General features: G+C 43.2%; 1 protein-coding gene across 1 annotated transcript; it reads right to left on the bottom strand.

Moving 5' to 3' along the window:
- Window positions 1-233: 233 nt before the first annotated feature.
- Window positions 234-1,391, bottom strand: socs4 (suppressor of cytokine signaling 4). Its single transcript, XM_061975424.1, has one exon. It carries the CDS (start codon window positions 1,389-1,391, stop codon window positions 234-236), a length of 1,158 nt encoding a protein of 385 aa, XP_061831408.1.
- Window positions 1,392-11,467: the final 10,076 nt, after the last annotated feature.

Here is an 11,467-nt window from a genome sequence, read left to right as displayed (position 1 = left end):
GTCAAGTGTTTGATTTCATAAATTCTATAGCACAAGTGGAACAAAGTTATAAGTGGTGAATCGAACAGAGTTTGAGGCTCTAGGTGGGTTTTATTTGGGGGGGAATTGAGCTCAATTGGCTCTTTGTATGTTGCAGGTTGCCGACCCCTGGCCTAGCGGAAGGTAAATAATGAACCTGTTTATCCATCTATTGTCAGTATTATAACAGAACTCCTTTTCCACATTAGATTGCGTCACACCGCACTGGCCTCTTGACACTTGACGTGATATTGTCGAAGGTAGTCCCTTAGCTGAGGGGGAAGTGGCAGGCTCTCTATACCCTGGTAGGTGGTGCGGCTGCAGACCACCGCCCTGCACAGGTGCTGCAGGGAGAAAGGAAAGGTCCTAGGTAGTGGCTGGGAAAGCAGGGGCTCAAAGAAGAGACAGGTAGCAGGGTCACTGTAGTGTCTCAGCAACCCTGTCACACTGGCGTCCCGGTACATGCACGGGTCGTGCACATCGAAGCTGAAACGCTTTCCGTTCTGCTCGATGCGTGCGTGCAGGGAGCGGCTGTACCGTCGAAAGCTGACTGAAAAGAGGAACTCGTCCTGTGCGGAGTCCCGGAGCAGGAAGGTCCCCTCCGGTTGACCCTCCAGCAGTTCCTCGGCCTCGAAGCGGTTCAACACCCCCCAGTAGCAGGAGCTGTTGTTGATCTGCAAGAGATCCGGGACCAGGACGTGGCTGCCGACGTCCTCTGCGCCGTCAAGTGGACAAGTGAGGTCCCGGTCCTCTTGAGCGCTGCTTCCGGGTTCCTGAGGGGAGCAGCAGATATCCTCCCAGGAGAGTGTCTGTACGGATGAGGACGGGACACTGAGTTTGAGGTGAGCCTCCAGGTCCTTGAGGGCACTTGGATGGGCAGCGTGGCTTTTAAAAAGGTGCCAACAGTGGGCCAGTTCAGATTTGGGCGAGAAAGGGCACTTGTCCTGCATGAGCTCAGAGACATGAATCTTACGTTTGGACCAGAATAGCACGGAGAAAGGCCGTGAGGCTGCCTGTGCATAATGATGATGATGATGATGATGATGGTTATGGGACCGCAGAGGTAAACACTGTCCAACCGCATCCTGGAATTTCTGCCGCAAGGAGCGCCTTGACAAGGACTTTCGACAAACCACATCAATGTCTTCTCCCACAGTGCTGCAGCTGCACTTTCTCTCTCTGCGCTTCCTCGGACAGGAAGTGGACCGTAACCCGAGTTCCTGGGATCCCTCTGTGTCACACCCGCCTACGCTGGAAGCTTTGCGAGAACTTCTTGAGCGTTTCTTTCCTCGCCAAACGTAACTGTCGGCACTCCAACTGCGCAGACCACACTTGGGGCGAGCGTCTGAACCTTGTGGCTTCTTCTCGGACATGGCAGCTCTTTCTCCTTTTTCTGTGATGTAATAATTAAGAAACACAATTAGGCACCTACAGACCTCTATACAATTGTGAAACATATTTCATATAGTAGTTATCAAGTCTGGACATACAATATAAACATGTCGGTTTTGAATACAGTATGGGGAACATATATATATATATGCTAGCATTCTGTCAGGGTGAGGAGGAAAAAAAGAATGGAATCTTGCCCAATGCATACAAAATTGTTTTAATTCAATTGATATGATTCAACGAATGAATAAGAGATCAAATAATACATCTTTCAGCTAACTTCCTGAGCCTAAATGAAGATAAAACAGAAGTTATGTTGTTCGGTCCAAGTCGCTCTCCCTCCCCCAACGTTGACCTCGGCACTCTGACCCCGTATCTCAGCGACTCTGTCACAAACCTGGGGGTAAAGTTTGACTCAGATTTTAAATTCGAAAAACAAATCAGCAGCGTCGTTCAAAAAAGCTTTTATCAATTACGCCAAATAGCGAAAGTGAAACCGCTTCTATCAAGACATGATCTTGAGAAATTAATCCACGCTTTTATCTCGACTCGTCTTGATTATTGTAATGCCCTGTATGTTGGCATTAGCCAGGCCTCCCTCGCCCGCCTGCAGCTCGTGCAGAACTCTGCTGCTCGTCTGCTAACACAGACCCGCAGACGTGAGCACATCACCCCTATTTTAGCGTCCCTTCACTGGCTCCCTGTGCGTTACCGAATACATTTTAAACTCCTTTTATTTGTTTTTAAATGTCTAAACAACCTCGCGCCAACCTATCTCTCCGACCTCCTTCAGCCTTACTGCCCCACCCGATCCTTAAGATCAGCCGATCAGCTGCTGTTGACGGTCCCTGACACAAGGCTGAAGCTTAGAGGTGACAGAGCTTTCGCCGTTGCTGCTCCCAAGCTCTGGAACGACCTACCCCTGAGTGTTAGACAAGCCTCCTCTCTTCCTGTTTTTAAATCTCTCTTAAAAACATACTTTTATTCCATGGCTTTTAACACTGAGTGATATCCATCCTGCAATGGCGCCCCATAATACACCTGCTGTGATCCTGTTTTTATGTTTTTATGTTTTTATTAATTCTATTTTAATTATTTATTTTTTATCGTGTTCTGTTTGTGTTGTGTTGTGTTTGCTCGGTACTCGTTTTATCTTTTAACCTGCTCATTGTACAGCACTTTGGCTACCCCTGTGGTAAATTTTAAATGTGCTCTATAAATAAAGTTGATTTGATTTGATTTGATTTGATTTTTGCAAAATAATTGAAATAGTTCATTTGAAAAAACACAATAAATACAAAACTAATTCATCAAAATATTAAAAAAAACTAAATATTTAATAAACAAAAATATTTGAAGTACAATTATTCATTATCTAATTGTTTGAAATAATACATCTATCCATCCATTTTCTATTGCTTGTCCCTTTTGGGGTCGCGGGGGGGACTGGAGGTTATCCCAGCTTCACTCGCACGTAAGGCAGGGCACACCCTGGACAAATAGCATACAATTGTTATTCAAATTAATATATGAATAAGTATAACAAATGTTTCTTTGAATTAAAAATGTTGTGTTTTTTTACAAATCAGTTTTATAAAATGTGCCTTTTGGCTTGCAGCTCCATTTGTCTTGCCCCCCAGGGAATATTCTACACATAACATAATATGAAGGAGGATTAAGTCACAATGAATAGAGAAAATGTTAAAATATTGATATATCATAACAGCAATAGTAATTCATGAAATATAGCTAACGTGACAGTTTTAGCGTGTTTAGTAAAAAATAAAAACAAATAAAAATGGTCTCTTGCTTTGTGAAAGTTTCCTAAATGTTTGGTTGGCCTGGCTGTAACTTAGAATTAGATGTAATGTAATGCCATATTTTATCATTGTGATATAATATAAGTGAATGATGATCAATACATTTGCATTTACTACTTACGTATAAAATACTACACGGTCTAGCTCCAGCCTATCTTGCCGATTGTATTGTACCATATGTCCCGGCAAGAAATCTGCGTTCAAAGAACTCCGGCTTATTAGTGATTCCCAGAGCCCAAAAAAAGTCTGCGGGCTGTAGAGCGTTTTCTATTCGGGCTCCAGTACTATGGAATGCCCTCCCGGTAACAGTTAAAGATGTTACCTCAGTAGAAGCATTTAAGTCCCATCTTAAAACTCATTTGTATACTCTAGCCTTTGAATAGCCCCCCTTTTTTAGACCAGTTGATCTGCCGTTTCTTTTCTTTTCTCCTCTGCTCCCCCCTATCCCTTGTGGAAGGGGAGACACACAGATCCGGTGGCCACGGATGGGGTGCTGGCTGTCCGGGGTCGGGACCCGGGGTGGACCGCTCGCCTGTATATCGGTTGGGAACATCTCTGCGCTGCTGACCCGTCTCCGCTCGGGATGGTTTCCTGCTGACCCCACTGTGGACTGGACTCTTACTGTTATGCTGGATCCACTATGGACTGGACTCTCACAATATTATGTTAGACCCACTCGACATCCATTGCATTCGGTCTCCCTAGAGGGGGGGGGGTTACCCACATATGCGGTCCTCTCCAAGGTTTCTCATAGTCATTCACATCGACGTCCCACTGGGGTGAGTTTTTCCTTGCCCTTAGGTGGGCTATACCGAGGATGTCGTTGTGGCTTGTGCAGCCCTTTGAGACACTTGTGATTTAGGGCTATATAAATAAACATTGATTGATTGATTGATTTTATTCAATGGCAAACTGCTACCCAAGAAGAATAGATCTATAACCTGTTAGGGTAAATCTGTCCAATGAAAGCACTGTTTGTTGATCAATTAGATGTATTTCTGGCTGATACAATAAAAGAGCATTTACAGTGTACAACAGAGGTGCCAAAACTTTTTGCACTGAGAGCCGCCCACATTCAAAATTAAATGACAGTCATACATAATAATGAATAAAATGGCAATATAGAACATGTTCAATTCGCTTGCACAGATCCCACTAAAACAATATTTTCTGTGATGTGATGATGTCTATTGTTATAACACCAAAAGCTTTGACCAATTCAATGACAAAGATGAATACTTGAAATAAATGTCCTTACCATGCAAAGAGAAACACAGCTCCTCATCCATGTTAGACGTCTACCAATAGCCAACACGTGTGAGCAGCTTGCAGCCTCTCTACTTGTAACAGATGGCAGGATGTTGCGTGTCCGGTGGCAGCCCACTGTACCATCCCCAAGGAGGCGGGAGTTTCCTCCCATTCATGACGGGGACTGAATGAAGTGGAGTGCTGAGGAGGGGGAGTACTGTCAAGCTTGGTGGGGAGATGAGTGGAGTATAATCAGAGGGGGGTCTCAGGTTAGGTCTCACACAAACTAGGGGTGGGTGATACTGCAGGTTTTAGTGTCGATCCGATACCAAGTAGATACAGGGCTAGTATTGCCCATTCTACAAACCCCGTTTCCATATGAGTTGGGAAATTGTGTTAGATGTAAATATAAACGGAATACAATGATTTGCAAATCATTTTCAACCCATATTCAGTTGAATATCAATCAATCAATCAATCAATGTTTATTTATATAGCCCTAAATCACAAGTGTCTCAAAGGGCTGCACAAGCCACAACGACATCCTCGGTATAGCCCACATAAGGGCAAGGAAAAACTCACCCCAGTGGGACGTCGATGTGAATGACTATGAGAAACCTTGGAGAGGACCGCATATGTGGGTAACCCCCCCCCCCTCTAGGGAGACCGAATGCAATGGATGTCGAGTGGGTCTAACATAATATTGTGAGAGTCCAGTCCATAGTGGATCCAGCATAACAGCAAGAGTCCAGTCCACAGTGGGGTCAGCAGGAAACCATCCCGAGCGGAGACGGGTCAGCAGCGCAGAGATGTTCCCAACCAATATACAGGCGAGCGGTTCACCCCGGGTCCCGACCCCGGACAGCCAGCACCCTATCCATGGCCACCGGATCTGTGTGTCTCCCCTTCCACAAGCGATAGGGGGGAACAGAGGAGAAAAGAAAAGAAACGGCAGATCAACTGGTCTAAAAAAGGGGGGCTATTCAAAGGCTAGAGTATACAAATGAGTTTTGAGATGGGACTTAAATGTTTCTACTGAGGTAGCATCTCTAACTGTTACCGGGAGGGCATTCCATAGTGCTGGAGCCCGAATAGAAAACGCTCTACAGCCCGCAGACTTTTTTTGGGCTCTGGGAATCACTAATAAGCCGGAGTTCTTTGAACGCAGATTTCTTGCCGGGACATATGGTACAATGCAATCGGTAAGATAGGCTGGAGCTAGACCGTGTAGTATTTTATACGTAAGTAGTAAAACCTTAAAGTCACTTCTTAAGTGCACAGGAAGCCAGTGCAGGTGAGCCAGTATAGGCGTAATATGATCAAACTTTCTTGTTCTTGTCAAAAGTCTAGCAGCCGCATTTTGTACCAACTGTAATCTTTTAATGCTAGACATAGGGAGACCCGAAAATAATACGTTACAGTAATGGAGACGAGACGTAACGAACGCATGAATAATGATTTCAGCGTCGCTAGTGGACAAAATGGAACGAATTTTAGCGATATTACGGAGATGAAAGAAGGCCGTTTTAGTAACACTCTTAATGTGTGATTCAAAGGAGAGAGTTGGGTGGAAGATAATACCCAGATTCTTTACTGAGTCGCTTTGTGTAATTGTTTGGTTGTCAAATGTTAAGGTGGTATTATCAAATAAATGTCGGTGTTTAGCAGGACCGATAATCAGCATTTCCGTTTTCTTAGTGTTGAGTTGCAAGAAGTTAGCGGACATCCATTGTTTAATTTCATTAAGACACGCCTCCAGCTGACTACAATCCGGCGTGTTGGTCAGCTTTAGGGGCATGTAGAGTTGGCTGTCATCAGCATAACAATGAAAGCTAACACCGTATTTGCGTATGATGTCGCCTAGCGGCAGCATGTAAATACTAAAGAGTGCAGGGCCAAGAACCGAACCTTGGGGGACTCCGCACGTTACCTTAACATAGTCCGAGGTCACATTGTTATGGGAGACGCATTGCATCCTGTCAGTAAGATAAGAGTTAAACCACGACAAGGCTAAGTCTGACATACCAATACGTGTTTTGATACGCTCTAATAAAATATTATGATCGACGGTATCGAAAGCAGCGCTAAGATCAAGAAGCAGCAACATAGATGCCGCATCAGAATCCATCGTTAGCAGTAGATCATTAGTCATTTTTGCAAGGGCTGTCTCCGTAATATGCTACAAAGACAACACATTTGATGTTCAAACTGATAAAAAAATTTTTTTTTGCAAATAATCATTAACTTTAGAATTTGATGACAGCAACACGTGACAAAGAAGTTGGGAAAGGTGGCAATAAATACTGATAAAGTTGAGGAATGCTCATCAAACACTTATTTGGAACATCCCACAGGTGAACAGGCAAATTGGGAACAGGTGGGTGCCATGATTGGGTATAAAAGTAGATTCCATGAAATATCCAGTCATTCACAAACAAGGATGGGGCGAGGGTCACCACTTTGTCAACAAATGCGTAAGCAAATTGTTGAACAGTTTAAGAAAACCCTTTCTCAACCAGCTATTGCAAGGAATTTAGGGATTTCACCATCTACGGTCCGTAATATCATCAGCGCGTTCAGAGAATCTGGAGAAATCACTGCACGTAAGTAGCTAAGTCCGTGACCTTTGATCCCTCAGGCTGTACTGCATCAACAAGCAACATCAGTGTGTAAAGGATATCACCACATGGGCTCAGGAACACTTCCGAACCCCACTGTCAGTAACTACAGTTGGTCGCTACATCTGTAAGTGCAAGTTAAAACTCCCCTATGCAAGGCGAAAACAGTTTATCAACAACACCCAGAAACGCCGTCGGCTTCGCTGGGCCTGAGCTCATCTAAGATGGACTGATACAAAGTGGAAAAGTGTTCTGTGGTCTGACGAGTCCACATTTCAAATTGTTTTTGGAAACTGTGGACGTTGTGTCCTCCGGACCAAAGAGGAAAAGAACCATCCAGATTGTTATAGGCGCAAAGTTGAAAAGCCAGCATCTGTGATGGTATGGAGGTGTATTAGTGCCCAAGACATGGGTAACTTACACATCTGTGAAGGCACCATTAATGCTGAAAGGTACATACAGGTTTTGGAGCAACATATGTTGCCATCCAAGCAACGTTACCATGGACGCCCCTGCTTATTTGAGCAAGACAATGCCAAGCCACGTGTTACATCAACGTGGCTTCATAGTAAAAGAGTGCGGGTACTAGACTGGCATGCCTGTAGTCCAGACCTGTCTCCCATTGAAAATGTGTGGCGCATTATGAAGCCTAAAATAGCACAACGGAGACCCCCGGACTGTTGAACAACTTAAGCTGTACATCAAGCAAGAATGGGAAAGAATTCCACTTGAGAAGCTTAAAAAATGTGTCTCCTCAGTTCCCAAACGTTTATTAAGCGTTGTTAAAAGGAAAGGTGATGTAACACAGTGGTGAACATGCCCTTTCCCAACTACTTTGGCACGTGTTGCAGCCATGAAATTCTAAGTTAATTATTATTTGCAAAAAAAAATAAAGTTTATGAGTTTGAAGATCAAATATCTTGTCTTTGTAGTGCATTCAATTGAATATGAGTCGAAAAGGATTTGCAAATCATTGTATTCCGTTTATATTTACATCTAACACAATTTCCCAACTCATATGGAAACGGGGTTTGTATATTAGTACGCTTTTCGTATGATTATGCCATCATTTTTTGTTGTTGCACATTACACACTAACCTGCTACGTATCCGAATCCCACACGTTGGTGACTCATGTCCCTTTTTTATTGAGTACGCCACCATGGGGCCAACAAAAGTCGAGAGTGCAGGCAATGTGATCAAGAAGGTGAGAAACTCCTTTCAATTCAAGAAATAACTCATAGCAAAGCACAATGGTGGCGTTTACCTTCCCCTTTCTGCTGTCTTCACCAGCAAGAGTCTTCAATACTGGTAAAAATAATTTTAAAAAACAATTTCTCCATTTCAATCATCATTTATATGTATTTTGCACTGTTTTCTTCAAGGTAAAATTAAAATTGCTCTCAATAAAATGTGTTTTGCGTTGATATTTTTGGGTGACGATAACAGATTTATTGGATTTACATTATTTTTTAATGCGAAAAATTGCTACTGTTTTTGCACGATTCTGTTTTCATCTGACCTTTTGGAACGGACTACAAATGAAAACCGAGGTATTATCTTCGACCCAACTCTCTCGTTTGAGTCACACATTAAGAGTGTTACTAATACGGGCTTCTGTCATCTCCGTAATATCGCTAAAATTCGTTCCATTTTGTCCACCAGCGACGCTGAGATCATTATTCATGCGTTCGTTACGTCTCGTCTCGACTACTGTAACGTATTATTTTGGGGTCTCCCTATGTCTAGCATTAAAAGATTACAGTTGGTACAAAATGCGGCTGCTAGACTTTTGACAAGAACAAGAAAGTTTGATCATATTACGCCTATACTGGCTCACCTGCACTGGCTTCCTGTGCACTTAAGATGTGACTTTTTACGGTTTTACTACTTACCTATCAAATACTACACGGTCTAGCTCCATCCTATCTTGCTGATTGTTTTGTCAAAGAACTCCGGCTGATTCCCAAAGCCCCAAAAAAGTCTGCGGGCTATAGAGCGTTTTCTATTGGGGCTCCAGTACTCTGGAATGCCCTCCCGGTAACAGTTAAAGATGTTACCTCAGTAGAAGCATTTAAGTCCCATCTTAAAACTCATTTGTATACTCTAGCCTTTAAATGGACCCCCCTTTTAGACCAGTTGATCTGCCGCTTCTTTTCTTTTCTGCCCTGCCCCCCTCTCCCTCGTGGAGGGGGGGCACAGGTTCGGTGGCCACGGATGAAGTGCTGGCTGTCCAGAGTCGGGACCCGGGGTGGACCGCTCGCCTGTACATCAGTTGGGGACATCTCTGCGCTGCTGACCTGACTCCGCTCAGGATGGTCCCCTGCTGGCCCCACTATGGACTGGACTCTCACTGTTATGTTAGATCCACTATGGACTGGACTTTCACAATATTATGCTAGATCCACTCGACGTCCATTGCACCGGTCGCCCTAGGCAGGGGGAAGTGGGGGGGGGGGGCGGGGTCACCCACATCTGCGGTCCTCTCCAAGGTTTCTCATTGTCATCCCACTGGGTTGAGTTTTTCCTTGCCCTGATGTGGGATCTGAACCGAGGATGTTGTTGTGGCTTGTGCAGCCCTTTGAGACACTTGTGATTTAGGGCTATATAAATAAACATTGATTGATTGATACCACTGTACTTTATACGTAATCTTTAATTGAATAACCATAGGATTTTCCCCTATGATTTTACATTACATACATTAAACCCCTTTATAACATTTTAATACAACAATAAAACACATTACAATACTGTATCAGCGAAAAATATAATTAGTGAAGTGAAATATATTTTTATAGTACTTTTCTCTCTGGAGACTCAAAGCGCTTTACATAGTAAAACCCATTATCTACATTTAAACCAGCATGGGTGGCACATCCTAGTCACACAGCGGCAGTGACTAGGATGGCGGAGGCTGGAATCGAACCTGGAACCCTCAAGTTGCTGGCAGGGCCGCTCTACCAACCGAGTAGCCCCAAGTCTCTTCTATTGCATACATTTGTTTGAAAAAGTTATTGTTCCCTGGGTTTGTAAGCAATAAAACAATATACAAATATAACAATGTATCAATATGAACAACAAAATACTGATGTATATATAATAAACATAGATGAACATTTTAAAAGCTCCGCACGCTGATATCGATGTGATACTGACATTTTCCTTGGTATCGATGCTGTCCATATTCGGCTCAATCAAACCGCCCTCTAACACAAAGCAGAAGAGTTTATCCACATGTTTAATTTGAAGAGTTTAATTTGAAGAGTTTATCCACATGTTTAATTTGCCATCATTATTTTCCACGAATTGCAGTGATTGCAATTGGATCCTAGTTTAACTTAATACTTCAGAGTACATTGTATGGAATCAGTCAGTCTCTCTGCAGGACATGCCAAGCTATACAGTAGGTTATTAATCAGATTTACCAACAGCCGGTGAAGACTTATTATATGCTTAGAAGTTCAATCAATTATTTAGTCCGATAGCGGAAACAAGTGAGGGTCTAAAAGGCTTCACTTATTGATTTAATAATCGTGTTTCACAGTTAAAACTTCCAGCAAATGCTGCTGACAGGATATATTTGTCACACACACACACACACACACACACACACACACACACACACACACACACACACACACACACACACACATTAAAAAATCCGGACGACTTTTTGGAACATCTATAATTCATGAAAGAAATACACTACATGACAAATGCCAGGGTTTATGTTGTGCGTGTTGTTTTGTGCCTTTAACAGGTAACACAAGTGTTTTTAACTGATGAAATCACCAAGCAATATTCATTTTAAACTACCGTATTTTCCGCACTATAAGGCGCACCTAAAAACCACAAATTTTCTCAAAAGCTGACAGTGCGCCTTATAACCCGGTGCGCTTTATATATGGATAAATATTAAGATTCATTTTCATAAAGTTTAGGTCTCGCAACTACGGTAAACAGCCGCCATCTTTTTTCCCCGTAGAAGAAGCGCGCGGTGCATGCTGGGATATGTGACGTTTCATTTCCATTTGTGTGTTTATGTAAAGACCCCAAAATGGCTCCTATTAAGTGTGTTGTCTGTCTAATTATAAATAATGCAGACGAGGCGTGTTAACTGAGTTCTCAACGTTTACTCACAGCGTGCTCATAACCACATTCTAACTGCCAGCATACAACAACGCTTCTCAGGGCTACCGCGCATGCTCGTAACTATCGTTGCATGCTGGGTAGTGTAGTTGTTATATTTGCTAGCTCATAACATCACATTGAGAGACACGCTTACGCGCTTAATTCAATACTCGCCGTCATTCCGGGTGGATTGACAAAAGACCTCCAGCCGCTAGATATTGGTGTCAACAGGGCATTC

This window comes from Nerophis lumbriciformis, linkage group LG15 (genome assembly GCF_033978685.3).
Source record: "Nerophis lumbriciformis linkage group LG15, RoL_Nlum_v2.1, whole genome shotgun sequence".
Taxonomy (NCBI): domain Eukaryota; kingdom Metazoa; phylum Chordata; class Actinopteri; order Syngnathiformes; family Syngnathidae; genus Nerophis; species Nerophis lumbriciformis.
The sequence above is the reverse complement of the archived record's forward strand: the minus strand, read 5'-3'. Positions and strand labels throughout refer to the sequence as shown.